The sequence below is a fragment of the Labeo rohita genome, chromosome 3 (assembly GCF_022985175.1).
Source record: "Labeo rohita strain BAU-BD-2019 chromosome 3, IGBB_LRoh.1.0, whole genome shotgun sequence".
Classification (NCBI taxonomy): domain Eukaryota; kingdom Metazoa; phylum Chordata; class Actinopteri; order Cypriniformes; family Cyprinidae; genus Labeo; species Labeo rohita.
In genome coordinates this window covers 8,963,529-8,989,625 of record NC_066871.1, presented here as the reverse complement: position 1 = coordinate 8,989,625, position 26,097 = coordinate 8,963,529, and the positions used below count along the sequence as shown (strand labels likewise).

General features: G+C 39.3%; 1 protein-coding gene across 1 annotated transcript in view; it reads left to right on the top strand.

The window, feature by feature from the left end:
- The window catches only part of hs3st2 (heparan sulfate (glucosamine) 3-O-sulfotransferase 2), a 37,638-nt gene extending 13,541 nt beyond the window's left edge, over positions 1-24,097 (top strand). The window contains exon 2 of the mRNA XM_051098069.1: positions 20,897-24,097. Within this exon, the coding sequence (XP_050954026.1) occupies positions 20,897-21,515 (619 nt within the window). The 3' untranslated portion in view covers positions 21,516-24,097. The remainder of the gene's footprint in view (positions 1-20,896) is intronic.
- Positions 24,098-26,097: the final 2,000 nt, after the last annotated feature.

The following is a 26,097-nucleotide window of genomic DNA, read 5'->3' as shown; positions in this document are numbered from 1 at the left end:
TATCACAGTATATCATTGTACATTCTGTAAGGTATTTTTCCCACATACACACTACTTTCTTAGGCTATTAAAAAAAAAATGGTTTTAAGCCAGTTATTTCTGTCTCTTGCTGTAGTATGTCAGTAGGAAATATCAGTTTGCATTTCCAAGTGTTCCTTTTGCCATTAATTGTAATAATGCAGTGAGATTTTTGAATGCACAAGAGTCTGACAGCAGCCAGTTTGTCAGGAATGACATGAAGAAACAGAAAAAAACTGACTAAATCTACAAGAACTGTGGCAATGTCTCCGATATGCTTGAAGAAATCTACCTGCAAAACTACAGTACTGTGAAAAGTTTAAGGCACTTAATGCTGTAAAGTGAAGATACTTTCAAAAATAATGCCATAAATAGATTTATCAGTTAACATCTATTAACTAAATCAAATCAACATTTGGTGAGACCACCCTTTGCTTTTTAAACTACAGTACTATAAAAAGTTTTGGGCACTTAAAGGAGAAGTCTGGGATTGTTTAGAGCCATTTGAAGCTGCGTTTAAATTACATTTTGGAAGTTCAAATTCGGGGCACCAACGAAGTCCATTATATGAAGAACAATCCTGAAATGCTTTCCTCAAAAAACATAATTTCTTTACCACTGAAGACAGAAAGACCATCTTGGATGACAAGGGGGTGAGTAAATTATTTGTAAATTGTTGTTCTGGAAGTGGACTTCTCATTTAATGCTGAAAGTAAAAATGCTGAAGTGAGGATACTTTCAAAAATAATGCCATAAATAGATTTTATGTATCAGTTAACTTCTATTAACTAAATCAAATCAACATTTGGTGAGACCACCCTTTGTGTTTAAAACACCTTTTGTCCTAGATACACTTGCGCATCGTTTTTTCAGGTAACTTTGCAGGGTGCTTTCTTGAAGCATCTTTGAGATGTTGCCACAGTTCTTCTGGATTTAGTCTGGCTCAGTTTTTATGTTTCTTCATGTAATTCCACACGGACTGGATGAAGGTGAGATCAGATCTCTGTGTGGAGCACTGGCTGTTGTCAGACTCCTTGTGCATACAAAAATCTCACTGGATCATTACGCTTTTAAAATAAAAATATAAATACAAATCTGTAAAATTTACTTAAATAAATAAACTAAAAAATAAAGTAAAAAAAAAAAAAAACGGCAGCTGTGCCAGAATGTCAACATAAAAAAATAAAATAAAAAATACGGTGCCACAGAACACCATAGAAGAACCTTTAACATCTGAAGAACCTTTTTGTTACTTCAGGTTCTTCGGATTACAAAAAGGTAAGAAAGAAATGGTTCTTTAAAGAACCTTTGACTGAATGGTTCTTTGTGGAACCAAAAATGGTTCTTTTATGGCATCACTGTGAAGAACCTTTTAAAGCATCTTTATTTTTAAGAGTGTAGCAACATTTCAGGTTTTAAATACCGTAATTTCATTAACTGATATGGTGGTGATGAGAAAGTCATATGATGAACCAAAGCCTATCACAAGCAGCTTTTAAATATTAACATATATAGAAAGTGCACAGTGTCATTCACACAAACACTAAACACCATCATGGAAGCACACATGAAACTGAAATAAGGCAGTAAAAATTCATTTAACAAAATAAGATGTAACATACAACCCTAATGTACACAACTGCTTAAAAAACAAATATATAAAATTTAAAATGTAACACAGGGAATTCTGGGAATGTCAATTCACAGATATTCACTATAAATTATACGTTCTTTTTCACTGGTATACTACAGTAAAATTACATGTAATGTTCAATACACTTTTTCACCGTATATAGTATGGGAACGTACCGTTAACCATTTAACAGGTTTTTACTGTAGCATTTTTAGTCTTTCACTTTTAAATTTACAGTCATTTTTTACAGTGTACAATTAATGGCAAAAGGAATGTTTGAAATGTAAACTTATATTTCCTACTGACACAATATAGCAAAAGATAGAAATAACTTACTTAACTATTTTGTAGTTGTTAAAAAAAGTTGTAATTATAAGTTTGTCATGTTCAAGTGCTTTGCCTTCAGAAAGAACAGAAATCATGGTGGACAGCCTATTTATTCCTGCCTGTTTTTTAAATTAAAGCCAAAGGTATAGATTAGAAGATATTTAGTCAATATCCAACAGGTTTTGAATAAAAAGTAACACATTAACAGCACTATCTAGATATTCAGCTGGCTGGCAAATCCTAAATTTCGGTCAAGTAAATGCTATTTTCACTGTGTTCAATACATACAATATGCATTAAATGGTTATTTATATACGTAAATATACATGGCTGTAATGGCAGAAGAAAGCAATGTAGATGTTGTGAGGCAGAAATATAGCCTCAGTAGCCACCTCAACTTGTGGTGTTGAAAATTTTAAAGAAATTAACAACAGAATACAACAATATTGACACAATACACCTTCACGCTAAATGTATTTAAAGCTTCTGTGACTTATTAATAATATACTAAAAAGTTGTGTTTACTAGTTAGTTAATATGCATAACATACTATATTATACTATAATTTGTTAGAATTAGCAGAATATGAATCAAATATGTCAGATACCAGAACGTGAACAAATATTCCGATTATAAAGTCTGCACACATTTCTTTGGTGTTTGTTGTTTGTACTATTTCAGATAAACCTGAATCTAAACAGCGCATAAAAACAAATCAAACTGTGATTGGCTGCCATCTTCCTGTCTAAGTGGGCAGCTCTTGGCCGGAAAAAGCTGTAAATTGAGTTTATGCTGTATTGAAAAGTCTGGCTAAGCGAGACTAATGAACTTCCCACTTGCAAACGTTTCCAACAACACTTTTCAACAACGTTTGTGCTTGACATGTTGGATATCATGCAAATGCTTGGTTAACCACATTTATATAATAAAAAGCACTGAAAAACTGCCTTAAGACAAACTGATAGTACTTTATATAACCATAGGAAGACCCAGGCACAGGATATTGTTAACTGGGATGGGCTCATTAAGGCTGTCAGTGATGACAAGCATTTGAACTGAGACAGGAAATGAGGCTCGCTGTCTAAATCGCTGTAAGCGTATGTCCCTGCAGCTTTGTCATGGTGATTGATGCTTTTCATTTGAAATACCAATCAGATCAGCACTTGCACCAACATGATTGTGCAATCCTCTATTCCACCATAAAACACTTTAATTAGCACAATGAGGTTTAGATTAATTAGACTGAAATGGAAGCGTAACTGCCCAGTTCATAACCGCATATGTACGTTTAAACGAGACTTCAGCTAATGCAATATTACAGAGCCTCTGAGCATACATACATTATCTAAATGCGACCAGGTTAAGTTTAATACCGGTGGATTAGGTCATTAGATTTCTATAGCAGGTTCTGTAGAGGAAATGGACAGCGTGCTGAAAACAAACCTCGGTTACAACGTCACACATTAATGGACTAAAATCTACCCTGCAAAAAACTGCACATTTAATCCTGGGATTTTATACGTATAGAATTGTAAGGCAGGTCAGATGTGTTTAAATGCATGAAAGCATCAAGCAAAGGGTAGAAGAAAACAGTTTAATTCCCAGTCCTGTTCAGACAGCATCACGAGGGCGTTTAGTATATCATATTGACTGAACATTCAAAACTGACCTTTTCATCAGACGTTGGTAGACATTTCTAAGGATCAAAATGGAGGGCTTACAAGTTCCAATTTGAAGCGAAAGTTCAGGAATACAAAATTAAAAGAAAACGCCATAAAACAGCAATCAAAGCACTGAGCTGACTATGCTCTAGCTGTGCTGCATTCCCCAGTCTGTCTGAACTTCTAGAGAAACCCTCATGAGGTTGCATCAGAACAGTGCATAATGATAACTGTTTTATACATATAATAGCGAGCTGCAAAGTCAGTCAAAGTCACATTCCTAATGTTTTACAGATAACCTAAATAGGCAATTGCAAGTCAAACTATTACAGAAAGAGACAAAGAACAATAGATTCTTGTAAGAGTTGTTTGAATCAAAGGAAAATCTAGACGCTATCCAGAGAAGTTGCTATTGACCTTATTTACAGAATACAGTCTCTCTTTACAATTGCTTAAATTATCAACTGCAGCTATCTGCAGTTCTTTTACTTTCCAGTCATTAAAAATCTTTCACAACAATCTTTAGCATGAAGCACTCCCTTACCAGTCAATTTGGATGCACTGAATGCAGAGTTTTAAACACATAAAAATCTTCAGGAATCATATTCACAGCATTAAACTACTCGGCACAAGTTGACTGGTTTATGTTGCAGACACAACCAATGAGCTTGCTGCTTTACATTTAAACACCTGGTTAGCATTCATTAGAGCAGTTCAAGCGTACTTTCAGAGTTCCTCTGAAACCCTCCACCACCCCAGCTCCACCTGTATAGATCTGCTATGGGTTATTATATATGCTATTTGTGCAGCGGCATTATGTCTTAAATACTCACTGCAGTGCATCGCCGTATGTATTGGCGGTAGCAAGTTCCTGTACTTGCTTTGCAGCAGCAATAATCTAAAACTAACCACTTCTCAACAATATAAAACATTTGTAATGTCAAACTTGTTCAATAAATGTGACAGCACTGAACATTTTACAAAATCTCACTGATTAAATAAATTCAGCATATTACTTCCATTAAATAGTTAATAACCTTAAAGGATTCACAAGTATCTACACATCTTCAAAGCTAATATGTGAAATGTTTAAGTTTTAGATGCTGTCAATACATTAAAGGTATAGTTCACCTAAAAACATTCTGTCATTAATTACTCACCCTCATGTTACCCCCAGAAGAATTATTTTATTATTTTCAGAACACAAATTAAGATATTTTTGATGAAAACCGAGAGCTTTCTGACCCTGCATAGACAGCAACGCAACTACCACATTCAAGGCCCAGAAAGGTAGTAAGGACATTGTTAAAATAGTCTATGTGACATCAGTGGTTCAACCTTAAATTTTATAATGCTACAAGAATACTTTTTTGTGTGCATAAACAACTTCATTCAATAATTTGCACTGAATTGGAAACTCCTACAAATGCATATGACGTACGGTCAGATAAAAAAAAAAAATAACTGTCTACACCATTTAATCGCAAATTTTTCACCGCATGGAAATCCTGACAGTAGTTTCAAAAGAGAGACCCTCTTTTGAAACTACTGTCAAGTAGTTTGCGCAATCTGTTGGTAAATATGGTCCTATGTGTGGTAGAACCACACTTTACGTATGAATACAAATGAGATCATGCTGGCACATCATTTGTACAGTATCTCTTATTCGAACACTCTCTGAATATCGCTTCAGTGTGAAATAAGATGCAATACTAATTTATTTAGAAAAGTTGCCAGATCCCCATCTCAAAGCCAGGCTGATTGCCCCAAGAATAATGAGATTAGACCTACAAGGTCTTCTGCATCCTGTGCACTGTCATCTATTAGACAAATATACCGCAATGTGTGGAACACAAAGGTGCGGCGGAGAAGAAAGTCATCTCAGCGTGCAGGTTGGCCAGAAGCCTTTTTTAATCAGAATCAATGACCTCGGTAGGAACGGCACATTGGTTTGCACTTAGCACGGCATGCAGACTCGTCAGATTTTTTTGTCTGAAGTTGTGTTTTTTGCATTCATCGTCCAGCTCACAATGTGGCCCTATAATAGAGATGCCTGGGCTGACAAAAGAGCCTGCAGGAGACTTTTAATTTGAGGGGATAACTTCAGGTTGGTGGTATTAATATGACACTTGCTGATGCAATTCACAGAGCTTGTTCTCCAGAGCTCTCACGACCTTGTCAGCAGATCCCAGACATATCATAAGAGCTGCCCGGCTCCCTGAAAACTTCTCTTCAGCAGAAAAGACAACAGGAATACATCGTGCTCTGGCAGACAATTAACAGCACTGTAACTTTCAGATGGAATATCAGACCTTTGCCTGATGTCATTTCTCATTTCTCTGAGGTGGTGGATCTGTTGGCAGTAAGTAGTGACTAAGCCCTCTGATGAATTAGAATGTCAATCTGCATTAAAAGTGAAAGCCAGTGATACTAGACATCAGGATATCCTCCATTATGTAGACCTGTGTCTACAGATACAGTAATCTAATAAACGCAGGGCTTGGAAAGATAGCTGAAGTAAATGCTACGATGGAACGTTCCCCTAGGAACGTTCGGTTTCAAACTGGCGGTAATTGTTTTATGTCTTACTTGTTTATGATAGAAATTCAATTAGGAATTAATTCTCTTTAATTCTGCAAGAGACTGACTTCAAAGTTAATTCAATAGGAAAAGATAAAAATGTTTCCTTTGCTGCACCACGATAAGCTTATTAATTATGTAATTGCTGAGGAATTGTGCCAGTGATTAAAATGTTTACATTTTTGGCATGCTTGCTGTTGCTATTAAAATCGTTCCTATTACAGGGCAATTTCAGGACTCTATGTACACACTTTACTTTCAGATTGTCTTTTTATCCTTATGCTAAATAGTGTAAAAAAAAAAACAATGGGCAAAGTGTGGATAATGGCCGAATAGCAGGCATTTTCCGTACAACGATGTAGCTCGCTGTTTAATGCGATGCATCGCTGGAGACATTAACTGTTTTCTGAAACCGTAGCAACCGTCATTCGAACTACATTGGTTAAACAATATAGAACTTTCGTCATTGATGTCACACAGTTGTTGGAGTAATTAGTTCAATATCAAATTCCTGAAAATAACAAACATGGCACAGGTGGACTACTTAACTGTTTTTGATCTCTTATTTCCATACTCTGGGACTGCCCAAAGCACATGAGCCACTCACATGCGCATTCTTTAAAAAATGCCGCTTTCATTCTCTTGCCAAACTAAAAGGCATAGAATGAAATGTGTTATGCATGCAAGCATGATAGCTTGCTTATATTAAGTACTTATCACACTAACTAGAAACTACAGTATGCTTTTAACCACAAAAGCTAATTCTAGCCACAGAAGTTTGCAATGCTGTTTGCGAATGTTTGTTGGAACTAGGGTTGGGCAATATGATCATTATTTATTTATTTAGTTATTTTTTTCATCATAACGATATAATCGCCTTCGATTAATCGTGCAGCCCTATCGCACACCACGATTGGTCAATTATGCACAATGCCTGCACACTATTGGTCAAGCTACTTTTCAACCATTACCCCAAAACAAGTGTTGACATGTTTGGGAAAAAGTGAACGTATCATCACCCTACTATCGTTTCAGGAAACACTTCAAATTGTTTGATCATTTTGGTAACAACCACAGTTGGTTAACAATGCTTTTGGCAAATACACTCTTGGTTTTTTATTACACCATCTGATTTTGAAGCCCTCTATATAAAATCAAATTTAGTACAAGCAACATATTCAACATAATATCATGTAAGTGATACTGCATTATAACATAGCAGATTTATTATAGTAATTTGGAGTGCTCTTAAAAGTGACACTTTTCATGTCACAGCTCAGTTTAATAAAGACTTATGACTCTATTATGACTCTACTTTATTAAAAGTTTAACAAAAAATTACATTTTTAGGCCCCTAAGAAATATGTGTTGTTTTTTATGATTTGTTAAGGCATAAAACATATTTTTTTTGTAATTCCATGGAAATTAAACCATTTTTATTTTCTGGCAAACAAAAGTCCTGCACAACAGGGGTTCTGTTAAAACATGGAAGAACATTTGTGTGATGTTATTATTGCTTAAAAAGAATAATAATTATAATATTTAATGCTAATTTTATGAGCAGCAGTATTAGATTAAGATGTACATTCTACTGTACAAAAGTAATATATTTCTGTCACAACTTTTTATTTCTTAGTTTCTGATTGTTTCTAAGTTTAACAGACTTTTTATTTTGACAGGTGCCATGAAGAGTTTTGTTTGTGCATGTATATAATATGATGGTACACTGTAAAAAAAAAAAAAAATCCATAACATTTACATTAAAAAAAATGGCAGCTATGGTTGCCAGAAATTTACCATAAAAATATGGTAGCAACCATTTTGGGTTTTACGGTTAACTTAAATTTACATTTAAATACCGTAATTTCACTAATTGATATAATGTTAATGTACCAACCTACTGCAGTGCTGAAACTGTTCTGTACTAACCACCAAAAGCAGGTGATGAGAAAGTCACATGATGAACCAAAGCCCATCACAAGCATTTTTTTGAAAATTAACATATATAGAAGGTGCACAGTGTGATTCACACAAACACTAAACACCACCATGGAAACACACAAGAAACTAAAATAATGCAATAAACATTAATTTAACAACATTAGATGTAACGTACAACAATGTTCAAAATTGAGAAAAAAACAATCAAACTAAGAAACAATCAAAAAAAAAAAAAAAATGTCCTAAACAGTTTTTCACCATATATAGTAGGGAAATTTACCGTTAACCTTTTAACAGGTTTTTACTGTAGCAGTCTTTTACCATTAAATTCACTGTAATTTTTTACAGTGTAGGTTTTTTTCTCAAAACAAACTGTTCAGTGCTTTTAAATCGTCTCTTTGAGCAGCTCTGGAGACAACATTCATTTGTTCACGTCATTTAGTGAGACCGCAGACGTTAAAAACATGACCAGCATCAGTATGTGTATTAAACGAAACTGCGTCTGAGCCATTCATTCACACAGAGATACGCAGAACATGCAGGATTCATATTTTTTCAACAGTTTTTTGTGGCTTAATATTCACAGACACTAGTCCATATTGCGATCTGACTTAAGTGAACTGATCTACATTTGATTTATTCATCCAAAATTTGTCAAATTCCAAGATTCCATGTTATACCATAAATTCCATTTTTATGACTAGATTCCACAATTCTGTCCACGTTTTGAAAATCGACGAAAATCACAGGGCCCCACAATCAGCATCATGACATAATTTTCCTGTGAATAATTAGTCAAATCGCATTTTGGCTCTGGTGATTGTCTCAAAACATTTTAAATCACATACTTCTAGCTAGTCCTGTGCCAGCTGACTAACTACCATTGATTTGAATCAAAACACTTAAGAGTCCACTTTCTTTAGGTATTATTTAGAGCTCCTTAAATAAATCATTATTATTTTGATTGAAAGTGAAAATTAAGTGAAACTCTAACAAGCGTCTACTTCTACCGCATTTCGCAATCTTTTCTTGTTGCCATCCAGTTTCGTTTCTGCATTAGCCACAAAAATCAAAGCTTTCAAAAAATGTTTTACAAAGTGCCAGGAACTTTTTCCACTTATGGCTACTTCACTGGCTAGTCTTCACTGTGGACCCAAAAGTACGCTTCTGTGCACCACTTTGCAATTAGCACCTCTCTATTCCAGCTTTCAGCTAACTTAGCCTTCACTCTTCTCACTAAATGAATTTTCTTCTAAAAGACCAGACTCTTATGTAAGCAGCAGAGCACCTGCCAGCCCCCATCTCACGACAGCAGATGAGAGGCACATCAGTGATGTGATAACAGGCAGACTGGCAAATTCATGCCATCTTTTGATTCTTGAAAATGCAATTAATTAAAGAAGCGCGAGTACAGAGGTAGGCGATGACGCAAACACAAAATAAATTGGAGTTTGGGCCCAAGTCTTGCTTTTAATAAATATTCTGTATTCTAAGAGGACACGCAGTTCCAAAGAAATGTCTTTTCTGTGCAATTTAATAATAATTTGACACAAATATTCACATAATAAAAATCAGTATTCACTGAGGAAAATTATAGTGCACTTCGTTTGAGTTGAATAAAGCATAAATTCTCCCTTAGCGATGCATGAAATATCACAGTTTGCAAGGAAAATGCAGCCTGGTGTTACAACTTCAATAAGACAGTGCATTTTTGATGGATGTCTGAACAGAAATACAAGTTTGATTACGTAACTGAAGTATGCATTGCATCAGTATGAGGCTGTGATTGGTGCTACACATTCAAACACACAGCGAAGTTGTTTAGTGGGTGAAGCTTCGCTGCACCGTATGCAAGATTAATGGCTGCCTCTGGCCCTGAACCGCTAAGGCTAACAGAGACACCCCGGCCAGCAGCGCACCATTTATAAATCACGCTAAATGGATCAATATTTTCAGGACTATGCAGGTAAAGTACAGCAACTCCTGCTTTAGGAAAGCCCATTATGAATCGGGGATGAGTCACAACTGGTGGAAGCGCGAGGTTATTCTCTGACCCCTGTGTTCCATACAATAAGACGGTCAATATAATTTCCATCTTTATTACAGTCTTTGGCTAAGATTTAAATTCTTAAACCCTCACTAATCCTGTCTTATAGCTGTAATTCTCAATTTAATGGATGAACGCTGATGTAATCACATAAAAAGTTCATTTATAGCTATTGTTTAATACCGTCTCAGATGGAAAAATATGAGGTATTTGTAAATGTGGCGAATATCTCATTCATTAACTAATGTTGATACCTTACAAGTTTACTTGATCAATCATATAGCAAAGTACATTAGCGGGGAACATTTGTACAAAAAAAAAAATTTAACATACCGTATTAAACTCATTTATATGTTTGTGTGGTTTTGGCCTTTTGGAGAAAGGATAGGAAATCTTCCTAATGTGCACTAACCACTGTGTCACAGCTCTGATGTTTGCGTAAAACTGATTGAAAAAATTCATTAATAAAGACATTTCAACAAATTGGTGGTTAATTTGCATATTGTTTCATTAAATTGCATGTAATCTCATCCATACCTATTTTCTTACACCTCTTTGATAATTAGGTTTAGGGATGGAACATGCATATTTTTTGTGAAAATCATACACTTTCGTTCAAATCATATAACGTGGAATATCACAGAATTTGCCAAATTTTGGATGAATAAATCAAAAGTAGATCAGTTCACTTAAAGCAGATTGCAATATGGACTAGTGTCTGTGTATAAAGCTGCAGAAAACTATTTAAATATGAATCCTGCATGTTTTGCGTGCCTCTGTGTGAATAAATGGCACTGACATACGGTTTCGTTTACTACACACATACTGAAGCACACGTGATGCTCAGCATCTGCGGTCTAACAGAATGAGGATGTGAACAAACGAGTATCGTCACCAGAGCTGCTCTGAGAGTCACTTTATGAGCATTTTACAGTTTTTTTTTTTTTTTTTAAGAAAAACTACCATTGTACACACACAAACAAAACTCTTCACGGCAACCTTTTAAAACAAAACTTTCAGAAATTGACAAATAGATTGCTTTTGTACAGTAAAATGTATGTCTTAATCTAATACTACTATTATTAATAATAAATTTATTATTAAAATGATGTTTTAAGGAATAATCACTCAATTTTTCTTCCATGTTTTAACAGAACACCTGTTGTGCAGCACTTCGTTTGCCAAAATAATTGAAAGGGTTTAAAGGGTTAGTTCACCCAAAAATGAAAATGTTAATTACTCATCTTCTTGTCGTTCTAAACCCGTAAGACCTTCGTTCATCTTTGGTACACAAATGCAGATATTTTTGATGACATCCAAAAGGTCTTTGACTCTCCCATAGACAATTTGTGTTCTGAAGATGAACGGGTTTGGAACAACATGAGGGTGAGTAATTAATGACAATTTTTTTATTTTTGGGGTGAACTAACCCTTAAATTTTTATTGAATTACAAGAATACTTAAATTAATGTTTTATGCCTTTATAAACTGTAAAATGAAACAATTCATATGGGCCTAAAAATTAAATTTTTGTTAAACTTTTAATAAATTGTTGTTAAATTATGTAATAATTTCAAGGCATGTTTTAAGTTAAACATTAAAAATGTCCAGAAAAGTAAAAATGTAAAAAACAGAATCTGGAAAAAAAAAAAAAAAAAAAAAGAACTTGTGAAAAAATAAAACTGATTTTGTAGGGCCCTAAATTTAGTGACATTTTAGCAAAATTTTAAAGCGCAATGTAACGGAACACGGACACACGTTTTCTCCCAAATTGTGACATTTTCATACAAAATACATAGTACCAGTTCATATGAAATCACCTGCACATTAAATAGTAAAGTTTCTCATCATTTAACATTTATTATAAGACAAAATTCACAAGTTTAAACACTTGTAATTGTCATGTTTAGTGACACTGTAGCAGATTACTGTAGCAAGTAGCGGCAGATCTTTCTTAGGTATTGTGACAATCATCTGAGTAAAATAAATCACTGAAATAGATAGATAGAAAAAAAAAAAAAAAAAGTTGGGCGGAAACTTTGTTCTATCCATCAGTTGTTAACTGAATAGAGCACAGTCTGAATGAGAGCTTTCAGTTGCTTATAAGAAATAGACCGGGTTTATGCTGATGAAATGATTAGAGTCCAGCATACACCTTTCTGTTTCACAAAAGCTTCTTAGTGGCGAAAGAAGGTTCTTCAGATTACAAAAAGGTAAAAAAGAGATGGTTCTTTAAAGAACCTTTGACTTAATGGTTCCCCTTCAGGAACTCGAGCTGCGTCCAGAGAACACTTTGGGAACGCCTTTGGCGGACGACGCTCTGAAAGAATGTGTAATCGAACCAATGAGAAAGCAGGACGTCACGGGCGGGTGACGTCATCGACCAGGAAGCATAAAAGCACGTGCGAAGCCGGCCGGCGTCAGCTTCTGTCTTTCAGCGGAGCGCTCTGTGTTTGTGTCTGATATCCTCTGTTTTTGTGCAAGTTAGCACGCCTTTTATTTCGAGGATATGTCTAAGAAATCTGACAAGTCAAATAGTGGCAATAAGAGCGGGCCGCGTTTCACGCTGTGTGTTCCCCCTTGTAAGAGATATATTACGAGTGGGGATACACACAGCATGTGCGTGGTCTGCTTGGGAGCGGAGCAAGCTATGTCAGCCCTCGAGAGGACTGACTGCCCGCATTGTGAAGCACTTCCTTTGCGGGTGCTCCGCTCCCGGAAGGCTCTCTTTGAGGAGGGAGCCTTCACCAGCGTTCCCCAGGGTGTTGGTCCCGCTGCCGTCGAGGCGGAGCGGGCACTGCATTCCTGGGGTTCGCAGCTGGAGGGAATGGAGACGGGTGACCCCCTATCTCCTTCCTTACCCGGCAGGTCCGATGCCCGTTCTGAGGGTTCGGAAGCCCGCACTGCGGCTACTTCCTCCCAAGGAGCGGGCTCTTCTCTCCTCCTGTCTTCCTCTGAGGAGGTTGACTTGGAGAGTGCGATTGAGGAGCCACTCCCTCAATCGCTGCAGTACGAGGAGCTTTTGGAGGTGGTTACTCGTGCGGTTGATAAGCTAAACATCGACTAGCCCGCCGAGGTAAAAGCTACTCCGCAGAGAAGCAAGTTAAATGAGCGTTTTCTGCGGAGTAAGCCTCCACCTCCAATGAGGAGCCTTCCGTTCTTCCCCGATCTCCACTCAGAGATCTCGAGATCGTGGGAAAGACCGTTTTTGCTCGCTTATTCGTCCCCGCCTCAGATTACTATGGAAATGTGGTGGGGCTCGATGAGCGAGCCTATAAGGCGATGCCCCGTGTGGAGCAGACACTTGCGAGCTATCTGTCTCCCGCCGGGGCATCGTCATTGAAGGCTCCCACCTTACCCTCTAAGCCGCTACGAACAACTTCAGCGCTTGTGGGTAAGGGGTACTCGGCAGCAGGTCAAGCTGGAGCATGTCTGCATACAATGTCAGTGCTCCAAGCATATCAGGCTGACCTGCTGAAGGGGCTAGCTGAGGGTGAGAAAGTAGATCTGGAGGAACTCCAAAGGACCGCAGATTTAGCTCTCCGTGCCACCAAAGAGACCGCCCGGGCAGTAGGGCGGTCTATGGCAGCCATGGTGGCCGCGGAGAGACATCTGTGGTTGACCCTGTCCGATATGAAAGAAAAGGACAGGGTCTTCCTTCTGGACGCCCCGCTTCAGCCTTCTGGCCTGTTTGGCGACGCAGTAGACTCTGTCGTCAGCAGGTACCAGGAGGCTCGCAAACAGGCGGCGGCGTTCCAGAGGTTCCTCCCTCGCCGCTCTCTAGCCCCGACGGCTGCTGGGCGTGAGCAGCCGTCCCCGAGTACCAGCTCCTCGTACCGCCAAGTTCAAAAGCTGAGTGTCGCGACTCGCGCTCCCCCGTCCAGGGACCGAGACCCGCGGCACTCTAGGCCGGGGTCCTCCAAGGCGAGGCCCGACCTGAGGGTCGTGCTTCAGTCTAGGAGGGCCCAGGCCCCAAAGCGGTCCTGACGCCAGACCAGGGCCGCCGAGGGCAGCCCCTACCGGGGAGGAACGAGTCACACCGCATTACACGGTGGCCGTTTCTCCTCGGTGCCCTCGGGAGGTCGATTTGCTGTTCCTGCCAAGGTTACAGGACACAACGGCCTCCGACGAGCTTCTGCCCCGGATTTCTCCGCCCGGGAACGTAGCGGAACCAGGGTGCTCGTCACCCCCTCGGGGGTCTCTAGAACAGCAGTTAGCTCGGCAGTCTCCTGCCGGTCCGCCGTTACAGGTCTCCGAGCTAGTAGTTCAGTCAAATCCAGAGGCCAGCCTCGAGCGGCTGGTTCCCTTAGTAGACTATTTAGCAGCGTGGAAGCTACTGCCAAATGTGTCTGCATGGGTCCTGCGCACTGTAGAGAAAGGTTATGCTATTCAGTTCGGCGCTCCGCCGCCGCCTTTCGACGGGGTTTTTCCCACTCTGGTGGGCCCCAAGCAGGCTCTGGTCATGGAGCAGGAAGTAGAGACCCTTCTGAGGAAGGAGGCCATCGAGGTGGTCCCTCCTCACGCAAGGGAGTCCGGGTTCTACAGTCGGTACTTCATTGTTCCAAAGAAGGATGGGGGCTGCGGCCGATCATCGATCTCCGTCGCCTCAATCATTCAGTCATGAAACTGAAATTCAAAATGCTTACAGTCAAGCAAGTAGTGTCACAAATCAGGTCCGAGGACTGGTTTGTGACGATAGACCTGAAAGACGCGTACTTTCATGTTTCCATCCTTCCTCAACACAGGAAGTTCCTGAGGTTCGCTTTCAGGGGCGAAGCTTACCAGTATCGGGTTCTTCCCTTCGGCTTAGCACTCTCACCCCGCACGTTTACGAAATGCGTAGATGCCGCCCTGGTCCCTCTTCGGCTTCAGGGCATTCGCATATTAAACTACATCGACGACTGGCTGATCCTAGCAGCGTCCGAGACTTTAGCGGCTCGACATCGAGATGTCGTTCTCGCCCACATGGAAACGTTGGGGTTAAGACTAAACGTCAAGAAAAGTGTACTTTCTCCATTACAGAGGACCACTTATCTGGGCGTGGTGTGGGATTCGACCACGATGCAGGCACGTTTGTCCCCTGCTCGTATTGTGTCGATCCTCACCGCAGTCAAGAGAGTCAAGCAGGGCCGGTCACTCACTGTCAAACAGTTTCAACAACTATTGGGTCTGATGGCAGCAGCGTCCAACGTGATACCTTTTGGCCTGCTGTACATGAGACCCCTACAGTGGTGGCTCAAATCAAAAGGGTTCTCCCGAGGGGAAACCCGCTCCGCATGATCAAGGTCACGCGCAGAGGGCTACGTGCCTTAGACATGTGGAAGAAGCCGTGGTTCCTAAATCAGGGCCCGACTTTGGGAGCTCCTTGCCGCCGCGTAACGCTAGCGACAGATGCATCCCTCACTGGGTGGGGGGCGGTCATGAGTGGTCGCCCCGCCCAAGGTCTGTGGACGGGTCGTCATCTCGATTGGCACATCAATTGCCTCGAGATGCTGGCCGTATTTCTAGCATTGAAGTACTTTCTACCAGACCTCAGAGATCGCCATGTGCTGGTTCGCACCGACAGCACAGCGGTGGTCTATTATATCAACCACCAGGGAGGTCTGCGGTCGCGCCCCTTATACAAGCTGGCGCACCAGATCCTTGTGTGGTCCCAGGACAAACTCCTCTCTCTTCGAGCAGTTCACATTCCTGGGCATTTGAATGTGGGAGCAGACATCCTGTCGAGACAGGGGCCGAGGCCCGGGGAATGGATGCTTCACCCAGAGGTGGTGGAGCAGATATGGGAGATCTTTGGGCGAGCCCAATTAGATCTCTTTGCCACGAGGGAGAATGCACAATGTCCCCTCTGGTTCTCTCTAGTTCATCCAGCTCCCCTGGGGCTGGATGCTATGGTACAGACGTGGCCGAGGCTTCGTCTGTATGCCTTTCCCCGATTGCTCTGCTCCCAGGAGTTCTGGAGAGAGTACGCCGGGACGGGGTCAGCCTACTATTAGTAGCCCCGTACTGGCCGGGCCGAGTATGGTTCTCGGACCTGATATCTCTCCTCAACGGCTCTCCATGGGAGATTCCCGTCAGGAGGGATCTCCTCTCACAAGCAGGGGGCACCATTCTGCACCCCCGTCCGGAGTTGTGGAAGCTGGGGGTGGCCCCTGAGGGGGCACAACTCATAGATTCCGGTCTCTCAACTGAGGTTGTGGAGACCATCCTCCAGTCCAGAGCTCCCTCTACGAGGAGACTATATGCCCTGAAGTGGAAGCTTTTCACTTCATGGTGTGAAGAGCGCCAGCAAGACCCAGTTAACTGCCCGGTTGGTACAGTACTGGAGTTTCTGCAGGCTCGTTTCTCCACAGGGTTAGCCCACTCCACCCTGAAGGTTTACGTGGCGGCAATTTCGGCCTACCACGCCCTTCTCGATGGTGTTTCTGTGGGTAAGAACCCACTGGTTATACGTTTCCTCCGTGGTGTACTGAGGCTGAGGCCTCCGACACGGCCCCGTGTCCCCACTTGGGATCTGACTGTGGTGCTTGAAGCTCTTTGCAAACCTCCTTTTGAGCCTTTGGAAGAAATCCCGATTCGGTTTCTTACCATTAAGACGGTGCTTCTACTAGCCCTTACTTCCCTCAAGCGGGTTGGGGACCTGCAGGCCCTCTCTGTGGCCCCTTCTCATTTAGAGTTTTCTCCAGGCAATATTAATGCCTTCCTTTACCCTAGACCAGGGTATGTTCCTAAGGTCCCCACCCACCCACCACAGCCGGTTGTGCTCCAGGCCTTTTGTCCTCCTCCCTTCCGGGAGCCTGACCAGCAGAAGCTTAATTGTATGTGCCCGGTACGTGCCCTAGATGCCTATGTCCACAGAGCTGCCCTGTGGCGAAAATCAGAACAGTTGTTCATCTGCTATGGCCCCCCTAAAAAGGGGTCTCCTGCTTCAAAAGAGACTTTAAGTAGATGGATTGTGGATGCTATATCTACGGCTTACCAGTCCTCTGACCTCCCCTCACCTTTGGGGGTCAAGGCTCATTCAACGCGCGCTTTGGGCGCCTCTAAGGCCTTTTCTGCAGGTGTCCCAATACAGGACATCTGTAATGCTGCGGGATGGTCCACGCCTCTCACCTTTGTAAGGTTTTACAGCCTTGATGTCCGAGCCACTCCTGGCTCCTCTGTCCTCCTGCCCTAGCTCTTTCACTAGGCAGGGATTTGGAAGTCTGGTGGCGTGGGCATCTCGTTCCCAAAGCGTTCTCTGGACGCAGCTCGAGTTCCTGAAGGGGAACGTCCCGGTTACGTATGTAACCTTGGTTCCCCGAGGGAACGTGACGCTGCGTCTCGGTCCATCCTTCCGGCATCCCTGCCGAGTGCTCGCTTCATCCACGAAGCTGACGCCGGCCGGCTTCGCACGTGCTTTTATGCTTCCTGGTCGATGACGTCACCCACCCGTGACGTCCTGCTTTCTCGTTGGTTCGATTACACATTCTTTCAGAGCGTCGTCCGCCAAAGGCGTTCCCAAAGCGTTCTCTGGACGCAGCGTCTCGTTCCCTCGGGGAACCAAGGTTACATACGTAACCGGGACGTTCTTTGTGGAACCAAAAATGTTTTTTTCTTTGGCATCGCTGTGAAGAACCTTTTAAAGCACCTTTATTTTTAAGAGATTTATTTTTGGCCTTTTTGCCTTTATTATGATAGGACAGATCATAGCTGACAGGAAGCGAAGTGGGAGAGAGGGAAGGGGGCGGGATCGGGAAAGGTCCTCGAGCCGGGATTTGAACTCGGGAGCACAACGGTACTGTATGCCCACAAAGCTATCAGTGCCGATGAATCCAGTATATTTCACCAGAGAGAAGGCTACAATTTTTTCCAGAAGATCAAATTATTATATTTTATTAAAAAATTACAAGGAAAAAAAAAGTGCAAAAATGTATGTTTGGGTACCAACAACATGCAGTTAGAAAACAGATAGTGACTTTAAAGAGATAGTTCACTTAAAAAAAAAAAAAAAAAAATCTTGTATTAATTACTCACCTTCATGTCATTTCAAAACCCTAAGACCTTTGTTAATTTTCAGAACACAAAAATTAAGATATTTTTGATGAAATACAAGTTTCTGACCCTGCATAGACAGCAACGCAACTGACACGTTTAAGGCCCCGAAAGGTAGTAAGGACATTGATAAAATAGTCCATGTGACATCAGTGGTTCAACCGTAATGTTATGAAGATACAAAAATACTTTTTGCGTGGAAAGATAACTACTTTATTATAAAATTTCAGTGGAACCACTGATTTCAAATGGACTATTTTAACAATGTCCTTACCACCTTTCTGGACCTTAAATGTGTCAGTTGCTGTCTATGCAGAGTCAGTAAGTTCTCAGATTTCATTAAAAATATCTTAATATGTGTTTCAAAGGTAAACGAAGGCCTTACGGGTTTGGAATGACATGAAGGTGAGTAATTAGTGACAGAATTTTTGGGTGAACAATCTCTGTAAAGTTGCTGTTAGCAATGTTAGCCATTTTGCTAATTTACGCCACTGAATAACACTGCCCCTTCCCTCAAAAATACTACTCTGCATTGACATGTTAGCGAACCAAATGTCAGCGAAGCCGAACACTCAAAACGACTAGGCGCTTCAGAGTTTTCTGACTGGCTAAACGGTAACATTCTGCATTCAGATAGCAGTTTTCCAGCCTAGGGCTGTCGCAGAAACGAGTGTGATTTCTCAAGACACCTGTTTCAGTGATATCTGTCAGGTAAGGGGGAAGTTTTCCACGTGGCATTCCATAAAAATTGCTTACGGCACCGTTAATACGTTCGCTCCTTCAAAAAGGTTGACGGGGCACCAGCTATCTGCTACGACAACAGAACTGTGACCGAGTGGATATCACCTTATGTAGTTCATCAGTTCAAGTCAGAACAACTCTAAAGTTGGACTGGATGGTTTGGCGAAGAAACTTGTGAAAATAATGACCTATTTCGCATGTCCCAGATTTGCCGAAGCCTTTCTCTCTATTGTGCATCTGTAATGCAGGTGATGGTGATTTATGAGCAGGAGTAAAGGATGTGCCTGAGATTTGATAATTTCCCCATACCCTTCAGCATCACACTCACCCAGGAGATAAGAGACTAGAAATATTGCCGGCGAGTATTAAAACCTCATGTGTGTGCTCTGATTATTTTGTCACTTGCTGTAACTGAATTCCTATTTGTCATGCCGGAGTCTACACTAATGTGAGGGGTGACCACGTTCCACAAGCTATCTCGCTTTTTCCTCTCAAGGCTGTGAAAAGAAAATGCCAGGGTTGCTTATATAGTTTCCTCAAATAAATATAATACATTTTTTACACTCTCTGAGGAAATGTGAGCGGTCTTTTCCTGTGGAAAACTCACAATGGTTTTCTGCCAGTCTTGCTGTGAGGTACTATGGGTGAGTGGTTTTTAGCATGTTACTAAGCGATTGCTAGGTTATTGCGAGATGGTTACTTACTCAAGTCAAAAGTGTGGTTCCTCCTTCCTATAGAATGTTGTCCTGGTTGTAGTTGCCAAATGTCAGACTGCTCAGAAAAGCAATAGCACACCCCAACAATTTGATGTATCCATGTCTGTAGGGACATAAATATGGAGTTGCATGCTGAATTTTAATACTTAAGTTAGTGCTTTGTACTTTTTCTAAGTATGAGCAACAATAACAGTAACAACACTCAAGGGACCTATTATCACAATTTAAATGCATTGTTGCGAGAAAAAAACAAAACAAAACAAACAAAAAAAAAACCCCACAAATTTCTTGATTTAATTACATTTTTTTTACATAGTTCTGCTGATATAATATTGATCATTAAATAAACCCAATAATTGTGATTGAACTGATTTCTGTGTTTTTTTATTGACTGATTATCATTTTTTCCCCCTTCTTATTATCTTAATTGTAGTTACAGCAACTGAAATTGTCCAGATAACTTCACAAATTAGGCAGTGGATAGTTCGCAAATTACTTTGCATTTGACTGGGTAATTAGAATATTGAAAGGAGAATTTTATTTTATTTTATTTTATTTTATTTTATTTTAGAACCTGCTGGTGTTTAGTGCTGTTATGTTTGACATTTCTGTTATTTCATATTTTCTGATGCAAATTATTACATTGCTCCAGTAGCTTTGGATAAATTCATAAATGCACTTATTTAAAAATATGTGTAATATATATATATATATACACACACACACACACACACATACATATACACACCAGCTTGTTTTCGTTCATATTTATCTAGGGTGCCAATACTAATGTAGGTTGTTAAAAAAAATAAAATAAAAACCTAAAGGGTTCCAATAAGAACATTTTACAGGATAATTAGAAATTTAGAATTTCTATCATATTTTGGAATATTCCTGTACCTTCTGTACAAAGGACTTCTTATTTTGTTCATTTTCTTTGCAGCAGCTTATTTACTGAGACAATGTTTAAAAAAATTTTAAATTGAAATGAAAAATAAATATAATAATAAAAAAATAAATATCATAGTAATGGGATTCCTATAAATGATTCCAAATTATGAAAGACATTCTAACAAAAAACATTTTTATTGGAATACTTTAGAATTTTGGGGATTGCTTACATGGAGAAGTCACCGTTTTGAACCTTACCTATGTTATACATTCATTTTGATGAATATTTCTGTGTGTCTTTTCACAGGGGTCTCATGCCGCGCACTCTGGACAGCCAGATCACCATGGAGAAAACACCGAGTTACTTTGTGACACGGGAGGCACCGCGACGCATCTCAAACATGTCTCGCGAAACAAAGCTGATCGTAGTAGTGCGGAACCCAGTCACGAGGGCGATCTCTGACTACACACAGACCCTGTCGAAGAAGCCAGACATCCCATCTTTTGAGGAACTAGCCTTCAAAAACAGAAGTCAAGGCATCGTGGACACCTCCTGGAACGCCATCCGTATAGGCATGTACATCCTACACCTGGAGAACTGGCTGCAATACTTCCGTCTATCGCAGATCCATTTTGTCAGCGGGGAGCGGCTCATCACGGATCCGGCCGGAGAACTGGGCCGGGTGCAGGATTTCCTGGGGCTCAAACGCATCATCACGGACAAGCACTTCTACTTCAACCGAACAAAAGGCTTCCCGTGCCTGAAGAAGCCAGAAAGCAGCAGCCAGCCCCGCTGCCTGGGCAAGTCCAAGGGCAGAACTCATGTTCAGATTGACCAGGAAGTCATTGAGCAGCTTAGAGAATTTTATAGGCCATTCAATGTGAAATTTTATGAAATGGTGGGTCATGACTTCAGATGGGACTGAGGAGGAGGACCTTGGTGAAACCAGCCTTTCTTTTCTGATGATGAATATGTCTTCAAGGGGTAGTTCACCTAAAAATGTCAATTCTGTCATCATTTATTCACCCTCGTATTGTTCCTAATCTGTATGCATGTGTTTCTTCTGTGGAACATAAAAGAAGATATTTAGAAAAACATGAAGGTTCAGCTTTGCAGCTATATATATATAGTAAAGGTAAATTGTGACTTTCCTCAGAATTGCGTCATAGAAACTTGCAGAGTATATAAAGTCAGAACTGCGAGAGACAGACTCGCAAGTCTGCATTTTTACTCAGAATATCGAGATAAAATCTTTAAATTTGGACTTTTTCTCAGAATTGTGTGATATAAACTCACAATTGCAAGAATTAAAATCAGAATTGTAAGGAAACAGTTCTGAAATGCAAGAAAAAAAGTCTAAACTGCAAGACAGATTTCAAGTTATCTTGCAATTCTTTTTTTTTTCTTCTAGCATTTCTTCTCGAGATATAAACACAACTGTGAGTTATAAACTCCCAAAAGAACGTTTTTTTTTGTTTTTTTTTCTGAAGTTTATCAGTTAAATTTTTTTATGAGGAAAAATAGTCTGAATCTCACAATTCAGACTTTTTTCCCTTGTAATTCAGACTTTTCCTAGCATAAGCTTACGTATTATATTAACTCACGATTGCGAGAAATAATGTCAGAATTGCAAGATATACGCTCAGATATAAAGCCAGAACTGCAAGGAAAATATCCAAAATGCAAGGAAAAAGTCCAAATTGTTAGCTTTTATCTTGCAATCCTTTTTTTTTTTTCCTCACAATTTTTCTCTAGATACAGACTCGCAATTCTAAAAAAAGAGTCTTTTGTCCTCGCAAGTCTGAGTTTATATCACACAATACTGAGGGAAAAAATTGTCAGAATTGTGAGAAAGTCAGAAGAATTTTTTATCTCGCAATTCAGACTTTTTCCTCGCAATTACAACTTTTCTCAGAATTGTGTAGCTCACAATTGCGAGAAATAAAATCAGAATAGAATTGCAAGATACAAACTCACAAATGTGAGAAAAAAATCTGAATTGTGAGGGGAAAAAAAGTCTGAAATGCAAGAAAAAAAGTCTAAATTGCAAGACGAATTGCGAGTTTTTACCTTGCAATTCTTTTTGTTTCTTCTTGTATATATGATATAAACTCAATTCAACATTCTACAAGAGAAACAGTTTTTTGTCGTTGCAAGTCCAAATTTATATCACACAATACTGAGAAAAAAAAAATTGTCAGAATTGTGAGAAGGTCTGAATTGCAAGATACAAACTCGCAATTGCGAGAAAAAGTCAGAATTGTGAGGGAAAAAGTCTAAATTATGAAACAAGTTACGAGTTTTTGTCTTGCAGTTTTTAATTTTTTTTTCCTCGCAATTCTTTGAGATATAAACTCGCAATTGAGAGTTATATACTCGCAATTCTAAGAAAAAGAGTTTCCATCACACAGAGTCAGAGTTTATATCACACATTACTGAGGAAAAAAATTGTCATTCTTTAAAAAGTCCAAATTGTGAGGAAAAAAGTCAAATTGTGAGATAAAAACGTGTAATTCTGACTTTGACATTTTTCCTCGCAATATGGACTTTTTGCAGAATTCAGCTCACATTTGTGAGAAAAAGCCAGAATTGCGAGGAAAAAGTCCAAATTGCAAGAAAAAAAGTCAGAAACCATTTTATCTTGCAATCCTTTTTTTCATGCAATTCTAAGAAAACTTTTTATATCACGCAATACTGAGGAAAAAAAATAGTCAGAACTGCGAGAAAGTCAGAATTGTACGTTTTTAATCGCAATTTAGAATTGTGAGATATAAACTTGCACTTCTAAGAAAAATCGTTTTTTTTTCTTACAATTGTAAGTTTATATCACACAATACGGTGAAAGAAAGTCAGAATTGTGAGATAAAAAGTTGCAATTACCTTTTTTTTATTATTATTATTCAGTGGTGGAAACAGACTTCCACAGAAAACAGCTATTTTAAATTGTAATTGATATTTGACTATTTTTGATCAAACACATGCAGACTTGGTGAGCATAAGAGATATTCCCAACCTGTTCAACTTTTGAACACTAGTACATTTCATAGAAATTTGGAGGGTAAGCAAATGATGACATAAATCATTTTTATTTTTGGTGTAACTATTCCTTTTGAATCAGTTTGCAGGACAAAAGGAAACAGAAGACCTCAAACTAATTAAGACCCAGTGCTCTTAATATATAAAAAAATAAATAAATAAAAATAAAACATGGGCAAAATACAATGTTGTATGTACTGTAGCTCAAGAGACTCTGCCTTTCACATGAAATGCTTTAATACATTTAGAACCCATGCAAGGTCATTAAAGAGAATAAGTGAGAAGCTCTTGTTCAGTGTCACAGCGTTTGGTATGCACAGCATTTGTTTCGTTCATCGCCCTCCTGTTACTGTTGAAAACACTCAACCAAGTTAATCATCTTGATATGGAATAGAAACCCGTAAAGCATACAGTGACTGCTGAGGTGTGTCATTACGTTTATCTCACAAAATGTAACACAGGAAAACAAATTAAATGAAACATAAAAAACACATTCACTTTCATTCCTTAACGCAGTACAAGAAGTTAATTCCAGTTCTGTTCATGCAATGAGTACAACCTCTGTCCTTTTTGTTTTGGATACTTCAAGGCCAGTGGAGAGACTTGTTCAACAGATGAAACATCTTTTCATTGGTTATTTTGATGCACAATTCTGACAGTAGGAAAACATAAATCCTTGCATAACTGTCTATGGTAAAAAGTGAAAATAGGATTTTCTTGCCCTTTTGTTGCACTACAGTATATAAACATCATCAAACATTGAACACTCAACTCTCCCCCCAGTCATTCACAAATCATCACAGCAAAAGCCATGAACACATTTAAACAGGGCTGTTCGTGTAATGTGTTCCTGTTGGTAATTCTGCTAGCAACAGCAAGGTCTAGCAACCATTAAATGCATAACTTGAATACACTGTAGGCATGAGCGAATTATAAATGTGAATCTAATGTCTGTGGAAGTAAATTAATGATACATTTCTTCGAAAGCATCCTGAAATGCCTGAAAAAAGCCTTACTGCAATTGTTGGATGTGCAATGTTGAATATCCAACTGAATTTGAATGACCAAACTAATCTGTAAAGTGAAATCAAATTGACGGAAATAATGTGGGTGGTATTTTTAAAATGAACATTTCGGAAATTAACTTTGGAAGCTGAATATTTCATAGAAATTTTAATAATAAAACTGCGTGACATTTTACCAATTGGATGTGTACTTAAATATATTAAATGTACATAAAATGTGCAATAAATGTATAACTTAAAAATACAACCACACTGAATTTCAACTCTCAAAATGGCAAGCCCTGAAAATGCAATGCATTAAAATGAAAGCATTTTTCCCTACTTATATTCTTAAAAATAAAGGTAACATTCATGAAATCTTTCCACTGCACAAAAGGTCCTTTATATATTGGGGAAAAAAGGTCCTTTGGATCGTTAAAATTAAAACACCATTTAAAAAAATATTTATATAAGAACTGTTGACTGAAAGATAAAAAAAAAATGTTTTATTCACTAAAATTTTTCCAATTTAGTGCAGTGCAACTCATGCTTTGTTTCAAAGACATCTGTCATTAATATACTTCCATTAACTTCGACACATAATTTTAACAAACCAGAAGCAACTCAAATCTAGACACATAAATGAGGACAGAACATGGTGCAACAGCGTCCTTAATATGCCCCCATGCTGTCTCCTCCTTTCAAAAACTGGTTTTAGTTATAGAGTCCCTTGGTTAAAATCTATAAATGAGAAAATGCGGTGGGTTTGCTCATCTAATGGTCATTTATCTTTCATCTTTTATGTGCAGTGATGTCCTTTATTATGAATGCAGCATTTTGATTGAAGCAGAGCTTCAGTCCATCTGTTTGAGCGCTGAATTAGTCCTTTAAAACACATCAGTGTGCTCTGAAAAGGTCTACCATTGATTTGCTATGATCATGAGGGAGGAAACAGCGCAATTACTGGTAGAGGCCAGTTTAACCTTCAAAGTAAATACCGAGAAATAAACAGACAGTGCTGAAAATGTCATGAACTTTGAGCTTTTCAGAAGCATCTTGTACCTTGGCTCTAATAAGTAATGTCAACAAAGTCAGGTATGCCTCGCCTGCCTATCAGAGACAGTTGGAGAGCATGTTGGTGCATTAGGATGTTATTCTTGAGCTTTTAAATGGCCTATGAAAGCGTCCCGCACAATGGTCGACAAATATGATGTTTTCAATGGCTGACGCAGGAGGTAATATCTACAGATGTGTCTCATAGTACACAAGAATCCATATTTTGCCAATAACAAGGATAGTTACAAAGGATTTTAATGAGATTTTAATTCTTTCCCTGCCAGACTATTATTATTAGTTGCTTGCCACTGCCAGCATTTTTTTATCATATTCGTATTCAGTCTTTCATGACCCCCAAAATATTTTGTGAATATGAAAAATGAAAATGTAATCAGTGAATATTTCAAAAGG